The sequence below is a fragment of the Chrysemys picta genome, chromosome 1, assembly GCF_011386835.1.
Source record: "Chrysemys picta bellii isolate R12L10 chromosome 1, ASM1138683v2, whole genome shotgun sequence".
NCBI classification, from domain to species: domain Eukaryota; kingdom Metazoa; phylum Chordata; order Testudines; family Emydidae; genus Chrysemys; species Chrysemys picta.
The window spans coordinates 2,242,765-2,261,572 of record NC_088791.1 but is presented as its reverse complement, the minus strand read 5'-3'; the positions used below and the strand labels follow the sequence as shown (position 1 = coordinate 2,261,572).

The 18,808-nt window shown below is 57.9% G+C and overlaps 2 protein-coding genes across 3 annotated transcripts in view; both read left to right on the top strand.

Annotated features, from left to right (window-relative positions):
• The window catches only part of LOC103305706 (C-type lectin-like), a 118,205-nt gene that overhangs the window by 31,209 nt on the left and 68,188 nt on the right, over window positions 1-18,808 (top strand). The window lies entirely within an intron of this gene.
• Window positions 6,286-18,719, top strand: LOC135983208 (C-type lectin mannose-binding isoform-like). Its single transcript, XM_065593694.1, has 6 exons — window positions 6,286-6,475; window positions 8,068-8,147; window positions 9,454-9,548; window positions 12,569-12,709; window positions 15,553-15,667; window positions 18,325-18,719. Exons 1-6 carry the CDS (start codon window positions 6,393-6,395, stop codon window positions 18,390-18,392), a joined length of 582 nt encoding a protein of 193 aa, XP_065449766.1. The 5' UTR covers window positions 6,286-6,392; the 3' UTR covers window positions 18,393-18,719.

Here is an 18,808-nt window from a genome sequence, read left to right as displayed (position 1 = left end):
TCCCCCCCCTTCAAACACACTCTCCTCTAAAAGAACATGATGGAAACAGTAATTAACAGAAACATATTTTTTATTAGCAACTACACAGTTAGGGGATGAAACTGGGATGGGGGCTTGGGTGAGGCAGGAAGGAAAGGACTTATCAAATCTTTGGGAATGAGAGCCTTCTGGTACTTGAGCAGTCTGCAGGGGTGGAGTGACAGTTTTCACGGCCCCTGCCGCCCCTCCTTCTTGGGACTTTGGGTGAGGGGGGGATGGGACTTTGTGGCGGGGGAGGGCGGTTAGAGAGAGACTGCAGCGGGGCTCTGTCCTCCTGCCTCCGGTCCTGCAGAACATCCACAAGGCGCCGGAGCATGTCCGTTTGCTCCCTCATTAGTCCAAGCAGCGTTTGAGTCACCTGCTGGTCTTCCTGCCACCACCTCTCCTCCCGTTCGCTGTGTGCTCGCTGGTATTGCGACATGTTCTCCCTCCACTGGGTCTGCTGGGCCGCATCGGCTCAGGAGCAGCCCATAAGTTCTGAGAACATGTCGTCCCGTGTCCTTTTCTTTCTCCGCCTAATCTGCGCCAGCCTCTGGGAGGGGAATGCCGGGGTATGTTGGGAGACAGTCACAGCTGTGGGATGGGAAAAAGGGAGTGAATTCCTCACAAAGATACATTTCTGTGAACAATGAACATAGTCTTTTTCTGTGAACAAAACCATGCACAGCACCTATCACATGCACACTCAGGACAAGGTCAAATTTTCGGCCTTCGCATTCAGTGCCTGGGGTCTTGCAGTGGAGATGAGAAAAGCGGGGCAGGACAGCAGAATTCGGGTAGCAGGCTGACATGGTAAGCCATAGACTTTTGGCTGCTTAAAACTTAATTTATAGCAGTGCCCTCCTTTCACGTTCAAAGCAATGCTCCTAGCGTTGGCCAGTTCCTGCTGCCGGCAATCCGGCAAGCATGAACTCTGCCCCTGTCCCACCCCCTCGCGGCTGTCCCCGGGAAAGATCCCTGTATGCTGCCCCTCTCCCGCCTCCACCGCGTGGCTGTAAACCACCGGTTACAGTTATGTAAAGGAACAGGCAAGCAGTCCCAGTACTAACATTCCCCTAATTCAAAGCAGGTCACCATGAGCGACATCACTCTGATGCGGATTTCTGACACAGAGAAAGACCGCATGCCGCGTGAAAGCCAGCAAAACCCAGGGCCGTATGCCGCCATGCTCTGCGAGGCAATGATCCCAGAGTACTTGATGATAACCTGGCGCGGAAAAGTTTCCTACCACGGAGGACGCAATAAGGCCGCTCTCCCCAGGAACCTCATGCAAAGGCTTTCAAATTACCTCCAGGAGAGCTTCCTGGAGATGTCCCCATGAGGATTTCAGCTGTATCCCCGGACATATAGACCTTATTTTCCAGTAGTTGCACTGGCAAGGACTAAAAAGTAGAGCGCCTAGGGCAAACTAATCATGATAAACCGGACATTGTTAGATTCTTTTGCAGTAGTTGCACTGCCAAGGACTAAAACGTTAAGCGCCAAGGGAAACTAATCATGAAAAACCCATTTTTAATATTCCTGTTCTGTTCAAAATGAATGTTTACATGTTTAAAACACTTACCGACTGATCCTTCCCCTGATTCAGGGTCCGGATTAACGCCTGGGGAGGGTTGGTAGGGGATCTCCGTGAGGGTGATGAAGAGATCCTGGCTGTCGGGAAAATCAGCGTTGTAAGCGTTGTCGACTGCCTCGTCCTCCTCATCTCCTTCCTCATCTTCCCCGTCCGCGAACATCTCCGAGGAAGCGGCCGTCAACAATACCCCATCGTCAGAGTCCACGGTCAGTGGTGGGGTAGTGGTGGCGGCCGCACCTAGAATTGAATGCAGTGCCTTGTAGAAATGGCATGTCTGGGGACGGGATCCAGAGCGTCCATTTGCCGCTTTGGTCTTCTGGTAGCCTTGTCTCAGGTCCTTGATTTTCATGCGGCACTGCGTTGCATCCCGGCTGTATCCTCTCTCCGTCATGGCTTTGGAGATCTTCTCGTAGATCTTCGCATTCTGTTTTTCCGATCGCAGCTCCGAAAGCACGGACTCATCGCCCCACACAGCGATCATATCCAAGACTTCCCGATCAGTCCATGCTGGGGCCCTCTTTCTATTCTGCGATTGCATGGTCACCTCTGCTGGAGAGCTCTGCATCGTTGCCAGTGCTGCTGAGCTTGCCACGATGTCCAAACAGGAAATGAGATTCAAACTGGCCAGACAGGAAAAGGAATTCAAATTTTCCCGGGGCTTTTCCTGTGTAGCTGGTCTGAGCATCCGAGCTCGGACTGCTGTCCAGAGCGTCAAGGGAGTGGTGCACTGTGGGATAGCTCCCAGAGCTATTAGCATCGAATTCCATCCACACCTACCCTAAATCGACATGGCCATGTCGAATTTAGCGCTACTCCCCTCGTCGGGGAGGAGTACAGAAATCGAATTAAAGAGACCTCTATGTCGAACTAAATAGCTTCGTTGTGTGGACGGGTGCAGGGTTAATTCGATTTAACGCTGCTAAATTCGACATAACCTCCTAGTGTAGACCAGGCCTTAGCAGCATTCAGTGTTTGAAAAAAAACAACTTCTAGGAGGGATACAAGTTAAGAATGTTGAAACAGGAAGATGTTCTGCTTAGTTACCACCTGGGAAAGGCGGCGTGCCATGTAATTGCAAGATTTCACTGTAATGTTTTACAATATATAGCAGCACAATGCTGATTCCATTGATATCGTTGAGCAATTCATGCTGATTTTAGTTCAGCCCACATCGTAATAGTTTTGAATACAAGATCACAATTTTCAGCTCAGTTGGTCTGAACATGCAGAGCTTTAAAATTGCTGTGCTCTAAACTGTATATTAACTATAATTTTATAAACCTGCATGTCAGAGAACTGTGTGCCACTACTACTAGACAGTGGCACAAGGCAATTCAGTGTGAATCACAGAAATGTAGGACTGGAAGGGACATCAACAGGTCATCTAGTCAAACCCCTGCACTGAAGCAGGACTGAGGAATAACAACACTAGACCATCCTTGACACGTGTTTGTCTAACCTCTTAAAAAACTCCAACGACTGCTATTCCATAACCCTCTAGGTAATTTGTCCAGTGCTTAACTACCTTTACAGTTAGGAAGTTTTTCCTAATATCTAACCTAAATCTCCCTTGCTACAATTTAAGCCCATTGCTTCTTTTTCCTGCATGTCCTGAGTGGGACGGGGGTGGGTCCAGGCAGTGGGATTGGGGGGAGGGAGGTCGAGAGAGTCAGTGCGTGTGTGGGGATGGATCGGGGCAAGCAGGGTGGAGGAACTGAGGGGGACAGGACTGGGACTGGGGAGGGCTGAGGGGGATGGGAGAGGACTGGGATGGGGGAGTAGGCTAGGGGCTGAGGGGAATATGAATGGGACAGGGTAGAGAGAACTGTGTAGAGTGGGGTGGGGCGGGGTGGGGGAGACAATGGAGCTGGGCTGGGGAGGGTCGGGGGGTTGGGGAGAGGGACAGAGTCTGGAGGGGATGAGACAGAGGGGAGCAGGACTGGAATGGGGGGAAGTTGAGGGGGTGGGACAGCAGGGGGAGTGATGGGGGTGAGATGACGGGGGAGGCTGAAGAAGAGATTTGGGGTAGGGCAAGGCTGAGGGCAGTGGGTTGGGAGGAGCAGGGGGACTGTGGGGGAGGCTGTTGGAACGGGGGCAGGGACTCAGGGCAGTGGGTTCGGGGTGGGAGGTACAGGGGGGACTGCGGGGGAGGCTGAGGGAACAGGGTCAGGGTGCGGGCTGAGGGCAGTGGGTAGGGTCTACACTGGCACCTCTCAGCATTGCTGTGCCGGGTAGCAGACCTGCACCAGCACTACCCTGGCGATGGAAGAGTTCTCAGTGGAAATGCAGACTTCATGACACAGACCCTCCTCGTCACTTCAAACCTGACGCTGCTCTGGGCAGTCGCTAGGCTCTTGTCACTTTCAAACCCATGCAGGGTATCTGGTTCTTTTTCAGTGCTCAGGTTAAGAAAAGCCTCTGCATTTTGTGAGGGCTTCAGCATTCACATTCCTACCTCACAAACTGTCTGCCTGACACATTGCTCCCAGGGCATTCATCTTTAGTCATTATTGGCAGGTCCATCAGATTAACGAGCAACACAGGGGGAAGGAACACAATGGTGTCATGGATTTTTAATTTTTCAAACCACTTTGGCCTCAACAGGGATAACAGCAAATCTGGACAGAGCAGATGGGTGTCAGGATGGGTTTGGGTATTTTTTTTTTAAGTGAAAATGTTTGGGTCTGAGCAAAGGCTGCAAACTTCCCTTTGGAAACCTTTGCTGATCTTTTGCCCCAGGGGCTAATGACAGCCTGGAATCTGGGACAGATTTCCACATCCATGCAGTGTGAGACGATGCGGGCGGGGGAGGAGGGGAGGGACTGTGGGGAAGGCAGAGGGAACAGGGTCAGGGGGGCTGAGGGCAGTGGATTGAGGGTGGGCGGGCACAGGGGGGACACTGCAGGGGAGGCTGAGGGAACAGGGTCAGGGTGGGGGCTGAGGGCAGTGGATTGAGGGTGGGGGGGCACAGGGGGGACACTGCGGGGGAGGCTGAGGGAACAGGGTCAGGGTGGGGGCTGAGGGCAGTGGGGCTGAGGGGAGCCTCCCCAGAGGTATCTTCCAGGTGAGCCCAGCAGTGCTTACCTGGAGCGGCTCCCAGGAAGCATCCAGCAGGCAGGTCCCTCTCAATCCCTCTGGCTCCTTCCTACGGTTGGGTCGGGTCGAGGGGAGGGGGGCAGGGGCGGGGGGGTATCTCTGCCCAAGTCTACAGGCCCCACCCCGCTGCAGCGCGCAGGGGAGCGAGACCTCCTCGCTGCCTCTCTGTGTGCCGGGGCAGGGGCAGGACTGCTCTCTGCAGGCTCCCGCGGGCCGGGCCGGGGGCCCCGTGGGCTGACACCACCGCACTGGGAGCTCTCAGCTGCGCACTGCCCCAGGGACCAGGGAGGAAAGGTGAGTGGCGCCGGCGGCGCCGGCTTGCCGTGGTTCCCCCAGCGCAGCTGCCCTGTCAGCGCTTTTGGGTCTTTAAATAGCCGTCCGGGGGGAATCCCGGACATTTTTAGCTTTTTACAAATTCCCCCCAGCCGGCTATTTAAAGACCCAAAAGCCGGACATGTCCGGGGAAACCCAGACATATGGTAACCCTATGAAATAAGATTTTCAGTATAATCATCATATCTGACATGTGTATGGACGGAGGCCTGAGGCTGGGCACTTTAAGGGGACTGCGTTGTTTGGACTCTGAGTAACCAGTGCGGTACTACAGAAGCTGTTTTGGTAAATCTAAGTATTGGAAGATCCACCAGCGTTTGGGGTTTGTCTGCCCCGTTCTGTTTGCAGTTCACCCTGATTGAGTGACCTCAGCTGGCTCCCAAGGGCAGCACCGTCACACCTGCATACCGGGGTAATGGGCTCCCTTGAAATGCAGCAGAGACAGACAGGAGGCAGCGTGGGCAGCCCAGAACAGGGCCAATACCTCGGCCACAGGCAGCGCCCTCAAGTTATAGTCCAATTGCCATGGGCCTGATTGTCCCGGCTCCATACGTCACCATTGACACCAGAGCCTGGTACGTGTAAATCGCCGCCCAGGGAGGATGGTGCATTTCCCAGTCTCGTTGCACAGGTGTAAATGACAACACCCAGGTCAGGGCGCTGACGAGCCAAGCACAGGGCGCGTGATGGGCCGAGTGCTCCCCGGGCTTGAGGGCCGGGAATGGGGAAAGTTGCCATTTTACCCTGCACTGAGGGGGGCCAGGCCCCAGCTGGTGTGACTCCATTGACTCCCGTGGGGCTCTGGCCAGTTTACACCCGCTGGGGTTCTAGCCCCGGTGACTCCAGCAGAGCTCTGAGCAATGCCCCCCGCTGGGGGTCCGACCCCAAGGACTCCAATAGCCCCACACCAGACTGTACCCGCTGGGGGTCTGACTCCAACGACTCCAATAGCCCCACACCAGACTGTACCCACTGGGGATCCCCCCACTGACTTCAGGGGGACTCCAGCTGATCTACACTCCCTGGGGATCTGCCCGGAACTTTCCATGGAACAAGATGGACGAGAGCAGTTGGGCTGGTCAGGGCCAGGGCACGATGGCTCCCCACAGCCACACTCATCTCAGCGCTGACAGACGGGGTGGGGAGGGGAAAGGGAAGGAAATAGCTCTCATTGTATCTGTTATCTCAGCCCTGACAAACGCTTCCTCCTGCTCACAGCCCGGCTGGTGGCCGGGTCCTGGCTCCTCTTATCTCTGTTTGCCTGGGCGTTAAATGATTGTAGCTGCCATCAGCACAGATCTGCATGTTCAGTGTTGACACCTGGTCCCCTCCCCGCACTGGTCTATAAATGCCCCGTGTCCGGCCAGTGTCCCATGCAGGCTGCACTTGGACTGGCCTAGCACCGGAGCAGCTACCCAGCGAGACAATCAGGTGAGACCCTGGCTTCCTCCAGCTTCTTCCTCCTCCTGCGCTGGGTGGCTGGCGGCAGCTGATCTGTTACGGGGGTGGGTGGCCAAACTTGTCCTGTGTGTGTCCCCCGACCCTGGGGCCGTCTCTGTCTCACCCCTTCCTCCCACCCCGCACAGCCCTACACACGGCACCCTAATGCCCTGCGGAGCTGTGCCCAGCGCTCTGCCCCTCTGGGAGCTGGGCCCAACCTCCAGTCTGTGTCCAGTCCCTGCTGGATCATCACTGTGCAGGGTGGCTCCCCAATGGACCCCATTTCTTAATAATGGTGCAACGGGGTCCCAGCTGTGATGGAGCAGGGGAGTTACATTGGGGATTGGGGGCTGCCCTTGCAGGGAGATACCTGAGCTGTAACCTGAGCCAGGAGGGGGGTTGGGAGAAATGACACCTTCTGCCCGGGAGACTGAAAAAAGGAGAGGAGGAAGGGGGCGGGGGGAGAATGCTGCTGGAGGGTTTTGGTTTTCGTTTCCTTTTTGGGCTGGGTGGTGCAACGCAGGGAACCCCAAGCTGGGGTCTAAGCTCCCTGAACGCCCCAGAAGGACTTGATTAAGGGGTCCGGGTTGTACCTACAAGCTCTGCTGTAGACTGCGTTCCTATTGTCCAATAAACCTTCCCTTTTACTGGCTGGCTCGAGTCACGGTGAATCTCAGGAAGAGGGGTGCCGGGCGCTGACTCCCCCACACTCCGTGACACCAGCCCCCACCATGGGATGCAGTAACTATAACCACTCCCCTCCCGCCCATCCCAACGACATGGTGTTGGCTTTCCAGACACATGATCTCTGGAAATGGAAATATGAGAGTGATTGAAACACCTGTTAGTGGGGAAAGGCCTCGGGGTGGGGTCAGTGGGTGTTTCATGTACCAGGTGCTGGGTGATAACACGAGAGGACTCCAAGTTTCTAACCCTAAACTGCTCTCTAGTCAGAGAACGATTGCAGAGGTGCTGCACCTGCAGCTGGCATTCCAGCCACGTGCACACAGACTGGCCTCCATCCTGGTGGTACTGGTGCCTCTTCCAAACTCTCCCCCCTGCCACCTGTGCCCTCCCTCCACGTTCCATGTAGGTGGCTACTATGGGGACCTGCCAACTCCAGCATGGGGGAGAGAGGGACAGCGGGAGATGGCAAATGCCCCTTCTGAGAACAGCTTTGCTCTGCAAATGGGACCCTGTTGCCTGGGACCCAGGTCCCGTCTGAGTGACCATGGCCTCCCTGCTTCCCCCTGGCTCCTCCCCACCTGCAGATCTGGTTGGGGAGTCCCAGGTGCTGCTGCTTGTAGAGCCTGGCCACTGAGAAGCTGGGACCTGGCTCAGTGAGGGGTGGAAGAGGAAGGGCTCTTTGGATCCAGCGAGATGGGCTCCGAGCTCGGTTCCCCAGGGCAGGGGCAGGGGGACGGGATCCCTCTCGGGGCCCTTCCAGCCCAGCCAGGCCCTTTAGCAACAGCCCCAGCAACGAAGCACCTCCCCTTGTGAAATGCCCCATGAGAGAAGGGAGCTGCTCTGGTGGGTGTCTCAGGCTCTCATGGCCCCATCTCCCCTGTGTGTTTTCTCCCCAGGGGAAGCAAGAAGATGGGGCCAGTCGCCTACTTCAGCCTCTGCCTCCTCGGCTGCCTGATCTTTAACCCCTCGCTGGAAGGTGAGTCCCTGCCTGGCCCCTCGGAGCTGTAGCCCCCGGGTGCTGGTGACCATGGTGGGAACTGGGAAGTGAATTCATTTCCCTCGTCACTCTCAGAGCCACTGCCCGTCTCCTGCTGCTGGGGGTCACTGCCCTGGGGAGAGCCCAGGCCTTGCGGCCCCTCCCCAGGGAGCAGGTGAGAGAAGGTGGGTGAAAGTCCCCCCAGGGTCTGCTCTTATCCTGAGGATAGGGTGGGACCAGTGGCGTAGCCAGGTGGAGGGAACAGGGGGAGGAATAAAAAAAATAAGGCACCACCCGCTGCGGCGCTCCGGGTCTTCGGCGTCAGGCCCTTCACTCACTCCGGGTTTCTTCGCCAGCACTGACGGTCCCGCTGCCGAAGACCTGGAGGGTCTGGGAGGCAGAAGCTGTGGGAGGCACTTTTGGGGGCCCCGCTGGCCCAGAGTGGCCCAGGGGATTAGTGGAAGACGGGGAGCAGTCAGCTCTGCTTCCCTCGCCCCAGTCCCAGCCGTGTCGCTCAGGGGAGGGGGGAGTTTGGGGGAAAGGATCCCCCCTGCACTCACCGGCAGTGGCGAAAGCGGAGCAGCCCAGCCCCAGCCTGCTCCACTCCGCCACGGCACCCTGCTTCCCGCCGCCGGTGAGTGCAGGGGAGGGGGAACCTTTTCCCAGCCCCCCCAAGCAACACGGCTGGGGTAGGAGCAGTGTTCCCTTCTCCTCCACCCCAGCCCCCTCAGATCCCTGCTATTCCCCCCTTTATGTCCCATCTCCCTGGGCACCTCTCTCCCTTCCCTCCTCCTACAACCCCCCAGAACCTTCCATCCAGAACTGGGCCCCTGCTCTCAATTTTCTTCTAGTCCCAGTCTGTGCCAACCCCATTGCTCCCCCAGCTTCACCGCTTGCTCCTGGGTGTTCCCTTCCCCATCCCCCCTCCCCACTGCTGGCTTCCCTGCTCCAACTGTCCTGCATGGCCCAGGGGGAGACGGGGAGGAGATCAGGGTGGCAGGAATTCCCTCTGCCCGAGGGCTACAGCTGAATGAGGGCCACTGTGGCTGGCAGCTCCAGTGCTGCCCGGCTGGGATCCCTGCTCAGGACTGGGTTCCAGGGGCCCTGTTCTGTCGATGTGGGGTCTGGGCAAACCCAGCTTCTTCCTGCAGCGCCAGGGCCTGGAGGGTCCTGCCAGCCAGACACAGCCCCAAACGGGATCCCGACGTTAATTGTCCTAATTTAAAGCAATGGCTCTGCCTCTGAAAGAGCCGCTAACCACGGTGTCCTGTCCCCACCATTGCCCCCCGGCCCCCTCTCTCTGCAGGGGTACAGGGTGTAGCATGTCCCAGGTCCTGGCTACCCTTCCACGACAGCTGCTATCGATACGTCCCCCAAGAGAAAAACTGGCTGGAGGCTGAGGTGAGAGGCTGGGGCAGCGGGGCTCAGGGGCGCTGGGCTGGAGCTGGAGGCTGGGGGGATGGGGCGGTTTAGAGTGAATATCAGAGGAAGTGAGCTGGGCTAGGCTGGGAATCCGCTACGGTGGGAGGGGCGGGGGTAGAGTTGCCAACTTTCTAAGTTCAAACCCCTGCCCCGCCCCTTCTCCGAGGCCCCACCCCCACTTGCTCCATCCCCCCATCCTCTGTCACTCTCCCCCACCATCATTCACTTTCACTTGTCTGGGGCAAAGGGGTCAGGTGCGGGAGTGGGTGAGGGCTCCGGCCTGGGGTGCGGGCTCTGTGGTGGGCCCAGGGATGAAGGATTTGGGGTGTGGGAGATGGCTCTGGGCTGGAGCAGGAAGTTGGGGTGCAGGGGGGGTATAGGCTCTGAGCTGGGGGTGTAGGAGGGGGCTCCAGGTTAGGGCCGAAGGGTTTGGAGTGAGGGAGGGGATGCAGGCTCAGTCTGGGGGTGTGACCTCTGGGGTGGGGCCAGGGATGATGGGATACGGGTGCAGGAGAGAGCTCTGGCCTGGGGCAGGGGGTTGAGGTGCGGGTGGTGGGTCATGGCTCTGAATGGAGGGTGGTTCTTGGGTGGGGCCAGATATGAGAGGTTTGGGGTACAGGAGGTGCTCAGAGCTGGGCACGGGGTTGGGGTGTGAACAGGGTGTGGGTTTGACGAGGGAGATTGGGTACAGGAGGAGACTTCGGGCTGGGGCAGGGGATTGGGGTGTGGGAGGGGGATCAGGGTATGGGGTCCCAAAAGCACTTATTGCAGTTCCTAGGAAATGGCTGCTCTAGAGCTCCCATTGGTTGTGGTTCGCAGCCAATGGGAGCTGCGGAACCGGCACTCGGGCAGGGGCAGCACATGGAGCCTCCCTGGCTCATATGTGCCTAGGGGCTGTAGGGACCTGGCAGCCACTTCCGGGAGCTGTGCAGAGTCAGGGAAAGGAAGAATTCTAGTAGATTGGTGAGGCATGATTTCCCTTTACAAAAACCATGTTGACTCTTCCCCAACAAATTATGTTCATCTGTATGTGTATGGCAATTTTTTTCTTTACTATAGTTTCAACCATTTTTTCTGGTACTGAAGTTATGCTTACTGGCCTTGAATTTCAAGGATCACCGCTGAAGCTTTTAAAAAAAATTGGCATCACATTAGGTATCCTCCAATCATATGGTATCACAGTTAGTAGTTCTTCAGATTTACATTTGAGTTCCTTCAGAACTCTTGGGTTAATACCATCTGGTCCTGGTGACTTATTGTTTAATTTATCAATTTGTTCCAAAACCTCATCTAATGATACCTTAATTTGGGACAGTTCCTCAGATTTGTCACTGTCATAAATATAAAGGGAAGGGTATCAACCTTTAGGTATGCAGTAACATAAAATCCCTCCTGGTCAGAGGTATAGAATCAATTTACCTGTAAGGGGTTAATCAGTTCAATTAACCTAATTGACACCTGACCAGAAGGACCAATGGGGAAAGAAGATACTTTCAAATCGGGGGTGGGGGGAGGTTTTGTTTGTGCTCTCTTTGTTTTGTTCCCTCTCTGGATGGAGAGAGAGACGAAGCATACCTGAAAACAAACCTGAAATTATACATATAAAATTACAGAAGTTGATAGTAAAGGCAAGGAAATGTGTTAGACTATCTTTTGTTTTAACTTGTGAATTTTCCCTATGATAAGAGGGAGTTTTATTCCTGTTTTTGTAACTTTGAAGCTGAGCCTAGAGGGGAATCCTCTGTGTTTAATCTTTTTATTACCCTGTAAAGTTACCTTACATACTGATTTTGCAGGTGTGATTCTTTTACTTTTTCTTTACATAAAGTTCTTCCTTTAAGAACCTGTTTGATTTTCAGTGTCCTAGGGACAAAGGGTCTGGTTGGTACTCACATTATTCTCAAGCCTCCCCAGGAAAGGGGGTGAAAGGGCTTGGGGGAATATTTTGGGGAAGAAGTGACTCCAAGTGACTCTTTTCCTGAATTTTTGTCTAAATCATTTGGTGGTGGCAGCAATACCGTCCAAGGACAAGGAAAGAAATTTGTGCCTTGGGGAAGTTTTTAACCTAAGCTGGTGGAATATAAACTTAGGGGGTCTTCCATGCGGGTCCCCACATCTGTACCACAGAGTTCAGAGTGTGGAGGGAACCTGGACAGTCACCTAAAAAGAACGTTTCAGGTTTGGGAATCTCCCTCACATCCTCAGCTGTGAAGACCGATGCAAAGAATTAATTTAGCTTCTACGCAATGGCCTTATCATCCTTGTGTGCTGCTTTAGCATCTTGATTGTCCAGTGGCCCCACTGGTTGTTTAGCAGGCTTCCTGCTTCTGATGTACTTAACAAGTTGGATTTAACTTCCACTTTTTAAATGATGCCTTTCTGCCTCTCGCTGCTTCTTTTACTTTCTTGTTTAGCCACAGTGGCACTTTTTAGTTTCTCTTACTATGTTTTTTTGGGGGATGCGTTTAAGTTGAGTCTCTATTATGGTGTCTTTAAAAAGTTTCCATGCAGCTTGCAGGGATTTCACTTTTTGTGCTTTACCTTTTAATTTCTGTTTCACAAACTTCCTCATTTCTGAAATGAAATGCTACCTTGGTGGGCTGCTGTGGTGTTTTCCCCACCACAGGGACGTTACATTTTAGTATGTTTGTAACCCTTCTGCCAGGTGAAGCCAGCAGCAACACGGGCCAGCTCAGTATCTAGGGGATCCGTTTCAACAGTACAACACAGAACCGGATCGAGCCCCCAAACAGTGGCCTGGGATAGTTACACACCACCCCTCGGGCACCTCTAAGGTGAAGGGGGATGGAGAGAGGGAGGCGGCTCTACCTGCTCCTCCCATTGGTCCTGGGGAGGGGAGAGGCGCTAACACGGGGTCCTGTCCCCTCACAGCCCTTGCTGCCCGAGGGAGGCAGGGCCCAGAACAGTGCTGGACTCGCGCCTGCTGCTCCCTGCAGTGCCGGGAAGGGGGTAACTGGCTTTGTTTTTTCCTGTCCCAGGCGGACTGCCAGCAGCATTGGCCTGGGGCCCATCTCGCCTCCATTCACAGTGCCGAAGAAAAGAATATGCTGGCCCATTACATCAAGGGGGACCCCACAAAGAAGAATCATGTCTGGATCGGACTCTCAGACCCTGACCATGTGAGTGCCCGGTGCCCGCTCTGCCTCGGGCAGCCCCTCCCCAGGCCCCTGGGCTCTGTGTCTCTGCTCAGTGAGGTTGTTGTTTGGGGCGGGGGTGCCACCAGAGCAGGATTTCCATGGGAACGGGGTGAAAAGGGGCTGTAACCGCCTGGGTTTCCCATCACAGGATCGATCCCCAGCGCCCGGTGCAGAGTGTGAACTGTTGGTATTAATATTCACGTTCGTGACACTAGCGCCCAGGGACCCACCACACCGGGGGGGCGGGGACTCTCCAGTCCAGTCTCTAGCCCTCAGCCCCCTCCCCCAGAACCCCACCCTGCCTCTTCCTGCCCCTGCTCCACCTCTTTCCGCCCCATTCTTCCCCCTCCCCCAAGGGCGCCCCTTAGATGCCCGGTGCCTCCCCATACTGGGGGCGGGGGCACGATCTAAAGGGGAGGTTACACACATGTGCCCCCCGACCAACCCTCCCCCGCACCCAGCCCAGGGTGACCACACTCTCCCCACCCCACGTTCCCTGTGGAGGGGTCTGTTCTCCCACGGCGCCTGCCCCCGCCGCCACGGCACCTGCTGCTGCCCTCCCTGAGGGAAGGAGCCTGGGCGGGGGGCAGGAGGGAGCCACTTCTGACTCCGGCCCCTCCCGGGTGCTGCTCTGCAACCTGGCAGGTGCCTGACAGAGCCTGGCCGGGGAGGCGGCTTCTGCTCCCTGTAGGGTGACCAGACGTCCCGATTTTATCGGCACTGTCCCGATATTTCCTTGTTTGTCCCACGTCCCGACCGATGTTAGGTTGGGAAACTGGAGAGACAAGCAAATAGCTCACGCCGCCCCCCTCCCTCCCTGACTCCGCCCCCCCACGACTCCGCCCCCTCCTTCCCCCATTGGCTCCCTCCCCGAATCCCGGCCCCTTCCCCAGGCTCACCCTTCCTCCTCCCTCCGCAAGCGCTGGAGGGAGGCCCGGGAGATGCAGGAGGAGCGCGGGGCCGGGGTGAGTGAGAGTCTGGCCTGGCCCCGAGCAGGCAGGACTCAGTTGGGCGGTACTGGAGGGAGAGGAGTGAGGCGGCCCGCGGGGCCAGGTGGCGGCTGTTCTCCCCCCCTGGGCAGCGGGACTCAGGAGCAGCCGCGGCTGCAGCCACTGCTGCGGGGGGAGGAAGCGGCCGATGGCCAAGCTCGGTGGCTGCGGCTCTGGCGCCCCCGAACCCCACAAGCCTGGGCCTGCAGCGGGGACCCAGCAGCGCGCACGCTGCGCCCAGCCCCTGGCCAGTCGCGTCTGGGCTGCTCAGCTGGTGCTATCCCGCGGAGGCCCCGGAGCGGAGGCATCGGCAGCCCAGCCCCGTTCGTTCCCGTGCAGGACCCGAGCGGGACGGGAGTGACGGCGACGACTCCTGCACGAGGCTCCCTCCAGCCTACAGGCTGTCGTCACTTGCTAAACATGCCCGACGGCTCTTGGCCTCCTCATGTCTCACCGTGATAAAATGCCAGAGACAGAGACCTCCTGGGCCACGTCACAGCCTTTCACCCCTCGGTGGGTCAACTGAGCCTGGGCAGCGTCAGCCTCTGCCCCTCCGCAGCTCCCCCTGCACCCGCCCACTGAGGAGCTGCCCAACAAGGGACACGGCCCCGTACAAAATCCTGGGGAATTAATAACCCAGAACTCCCTTCAGGGACAGGGAAGGGGGGATCAGGACCCACCCGAATCCCTGAACGCACGGACAGAACAAGGGGATTGTCGCCAACATTCCCGGCTCCTTCCCATCGGCTGAGGTGCTGGCAGCCCACTCCAGGCGCAGACGGCGTCTGCTTCCCTCCCCAGCAAACAGCCCAAGGGAACACACGATAGAGACGGGGCCGTGGGCAGTCAGGCTAATGGTCGGAGCAGGAGCAGGAAGCGGATCCAATACAAGGGTCAGAGCCGGAGTCAGGAATTAATAGCCAAGCCGAGGGTCAGAGCCAGGAGGGGACCCAGGAGGCACATCAAGGGTCAGCGCCGGAGCCCAGGGGCAGGGGCAGGAAGCCGGGACCAGGAGCAAGCCGAGGCGGCCAGGACTGAGCAGGAGCAAGGCTGGGAAACAAGCAGGAGCAGGAGGAGGAGCAGGGCTGGAGCAGGACAGGAGCCCGGCGAGGAGCAGCAGCACAGGGAGGATCGCGGCCGTGGCATGACCACACTGAGCAGCCAGAGAATTGCTGGGCTAAGAGCCGGCCAGCTGCCCTTCCTGCCCAGGCAGGGGGTGCAGGCAGTCGGGTGGCCTGCAGCCGGCTGGCTGCGCTGGTTGGGTTGCCAGGTGACTAATTCTGCTGCAGCCCCTGATCCCCGACAGTGCGAACCCAGCTTCATCCAGCGCCCCCGTCCCCCAGACCTACCGCCGTGATCTCTGCAGCGGGGAGCAGAGTAACTCCCCCGTGGATGGGCTTTGGGAGCGTCGTCGCGTGGATCTGTGCACACGAGAGAGAACGGGGGCAGCAGCGTGGGGCTGCGGGACAGCGCGTGGGATGACGCTGCAGGTGCTGCCTGTCGGGCTGGGCTGGAGATGGACGTGGAACCTGAGGGCAGGTCGGGGTGCGCTCCCCTCGGCGATGTGGGGGTGGCAGGGACAGGGGGTGCTGGAGACTCTCCCTTCACTTGCTGTTTTCATGCTTCCCAGGGCTTGGGCAGGTCCTGGTGTAACTTCAGCTGCCAGTAAATGTAGCCATGGTTGTCAGCGCTGACATTTCATAGCAATGATCAGTGTCTCCAGTGTCACTGGGCAGCTTCTGTCCGTGCCCTGCCCATGGCCCCTCGGCTCCGGGGCATGTCTCTAGCTGTGTAACCTTGGGTTTACCGGGGCTCTGCTCTCCTTTGTGTCTGCAGGATCAAACCTGGAGATGGTCAGATGAATCCCCGGTCAGCTTCAGAGCTTGGGAGAAAGGGCAACCTAATAATAAGGGAAAAAATGAGCACTGCACAGTGTTATTTCACGTTACAGGTAAGCAGGCGGCTCAGACCCCCATGGACCTACCATCCTGGCAGCGCTCTGACCACACAGGTCCTGAGATACTGATCCAGGCTGGCCCCAGTGCGCAATGGAGTGCAAATCCCTGCTCCTCTCTTCCCTGCCCCATGCTGGGAGGGCAGTCAGGAGAGAACCCCTTGTTGCTTCTGGTAAAACTGCTGCTTACCAGCTCCCCTGGGTCAGGTCATATGTCTGCTCCAGTGACAGGCAGGAGAGACATATGCACACACGCGCAAACAGAGACAGACAGACAGACACCCCTGGCCCCAGACGAGGAATCTGGTGAGCTTTTAAGGGGCGATGGCTCTGAGTCGCTGTTGCCCCCCTGCTGTGCAAACCCTGATCCACACAATGATGTGGGCACCAGAGCTGCATTTGTCCCCCTCACAGGGTTGTGTTACTCACAAGCATTTGCACACACGCCGGCTGCTTGTGAAAGTTCCAAATAGCCCAGACGGCAACAGGGACTAGCCCAGTGGTTTTCCACCTTTTTGTATTGGTGCCCCCTTTCTCACAGCAAGCCTTTCAGTGGGACCCCCGTTATACATTCACAACGAGAGGGGTCATTTAATTGAATGGTGACTTGGGGCTGCCAGCCCCACAGAGCTGACAGCTCACGACCCCCATGTAACCACCTTGTGACCCCATGAGGGGTCAGGACCCCAAGTTTGAGAACCCCTGGACTAGCCAGTGTTGGTGGATTCGAGGCATCGCTTTGCAGACAGGCTGTGAACAGGAGAGGGGCGAAATTCACAACTAATCCCCCGCCTGACTCTGATCACTGAGTGCTGTGTCTGTGTGGGGCCTGCAGTGCCAGTGGGTGGGGGGAGCGAGGGGCAGGGCCGGGGCTCTCAGACCAATTCCATTTATCACTGGGACAGACCTGAGCCCGCCCTGAGCCGGGTGTGTTAGACAGTCACATGCTAGGGTAACAAGCAGCCAATTGAGCACTGGGCTCTGTAATAATTGATTAACATTTTACTAAACCATTAATTCTTTGTTACATTCATGAACTATTCCTAAATTACACCCAAAACATTATGTTAAAGGAACATGAAAGTCCCAAAGTCAAGGAAGTGCCAGTCTAAGGCTGCCCATATAACCTTAACTCAGCCCCTGGTACATGTGCATCATGATACAGTCTTGAGTTACAGGCTCAGTGTCCGTCAGGCCTGATGCCGGCAGATGGGCACAGCCAGGGCTGCAGTCACTGGACGGGGATAGAGTCAAGCAGCAGCAGAAACCCGCACCCAAGGGAACAGGGCACTGAGACTGGCCTATACCCCCCCGCGGAGCTCCCTGCTGTGCCTGGGGTGCTGCTGAGGGGAGAGCCCACCTAGCCCAGCCCCAGGACATCCCCAGAGCAGAGGGGTAACGGGGTCTGAGGGAGGAACGTGCAGCTCCGCGCACAGCAGGCCGGTAACACTGACTCCTGGGGCAGGGACACATCCCCTCTGCATGGTGGCTGAGCCCTGCCTGGGACAGATGTTCCCATGGGTGTAGCCAGACCCAGGCGGGCAGGGCCTGGAGGGGGCCTGGCTGTGGGGCAGCTCACTCAGCAGGGAGGGAGGCAGCAGCCCAGTTCCTGAGCGGGTGCCCCCAGTCCCGGGGCAGGGCTCTCGCTCTCTCCTCTGCCCTCTGGCTGGGGTGGGGGGCACGTGGGGTGGGGGAGGTAGGAGCAGTAGCACATGGACCAGGCTTTAGCAAGAGCGGGGCCCGATTCCTGGGGGTGGGGCTTGCTGCAAGCCCCGCCCCCAGGTCCCGAGCCACGCCGCGCCGCCGGGGGGGACCGGGGGGCCCTAAGCCGAGCCGCGCCGCCGGGGGGGGGGGGGGCTGACCCGAGCCGCAGGGGGGCCGGGGGGGGCCCCCGAGCCGAGCCGCGCCGCAGGGGGGCCGGGGGGGCCCCGAGCCGCGCCGCGCCGCGCTGCAGGGGGGCCCGAGCCGCGCCGCCGGGGGGGCCCCGAGCCCAGCCGAGCCGCGCCGCAGGGGGCCCCGAGCCGAGCCGCGCCGCGCCGCAGGGGGGCCGGGGGGGGGACCCGAGCCCAGCCGCGCCGCGCCGCAGGGGGGCCGGGGGGGGACCCGAGCCGCGCCGCGGGGGGGATGGGGGGGCCCGCGGGGGGGATGGGGGGGCCGTCCTGGGGCCTGCGGGAACGGGCCGCGCCTCCCCGGAGCCCTTCTCCCGCCCCCACCCCAGCTTACCTCGTGCTGCCGGCCGGCCCGCCCCTGCTGCTTAGTCTCAGACTTCCCGCGAATCTCTGATTCGCGGGAAGCAGGGGAGGGGGCGGGGCGTGCAGGGCAGGGGAGGAGGGGGAAGTGGGCGGGGTGAACAGCTGCAGCGCGGGGCCCTCTTCGCGCGGGGCCCAATTCAGCCGAATCGGCTGAATCGGCCTAAAGCTGGCCCTGAGCACATGGACCAGGCGTCTCCCCTTTCACACTGAGCCTCGGCAGGATGGGGCTGCCCCAATCTGGTCTGCTCAGGGCTCCATCCCACCCTCCTCTTCCTCAGGGCTGTGCACAGGAGCTGGGATCTTCTCCGTCGGGCCTGGCACTGGGCAGGATTGGGGTCACTGTACAAGCAGGAACGGCCCAGCCTGCCTCACCCCAGGGATCATTTTTGTTTTTCTTTCTAGATTTTCAGAAATGGCACGATTTTCCCTGTGAAGACAGATTCCCTTTCATTTGTCAACGCAAACCCTAGGGGAGGCAGGTCGCCTGGATCTGGGGGGCTCCCAGCACCTGGGCTGTGAGCGAATCGGGTCCCTCCGGCTCCCCTGGGAGACCAGATCCTGCGTCCCCGGCTGCAAAGTCCCTTCTGCAAAGCATCGCTGTGTTACGCTGTGTCACTCCCGCTCTGCTCTGCCCCCTTCTCTCCCTGTCGCACCCACACTCTGCTCTTCTCAGCAATCTCAGCACAGTGAAGTGATAATAAACTTTCCGTTGAGCATTCAGCTCAGTGCATGTGAGAAAATAAATAAGGAAGTATTGTTTATTACTTCTCATAACACATGAACTAGGTGTCACCAAATGAAATTAATAGGCAGCAGGTTTAAAACAAATAAAAGGAAGTATTTCTTCACACAATGCACAGTCAACCTGTGCAACGCCTTGCCAGAG

Bases quoted from the DNA above. Each gene is read 5' to 3' on its own strand.
- LOC135983208 (XM_065593694.1), top strand. From the start codon at position 6,393: ATGCCCCGTGTCCGGCCAGTGTCCCATGCAGGCTGCACTTGGACTGGC. The intron at 9,549-12,568 runs GTGAGAGGCTGG...TTCCTGTCCCAG, and splicing joins AAAACTGGCTGGAGGCTGAG to GCGGACTGCCAGCAGCATTG. The intron at 12,710-15,552 runs GTGAGTGCCCGG...TTGTGTCTGCAG, and splicing joins GACTCTCAGACCCTGACCAT to GATCAAACCTGGAGATGGTC.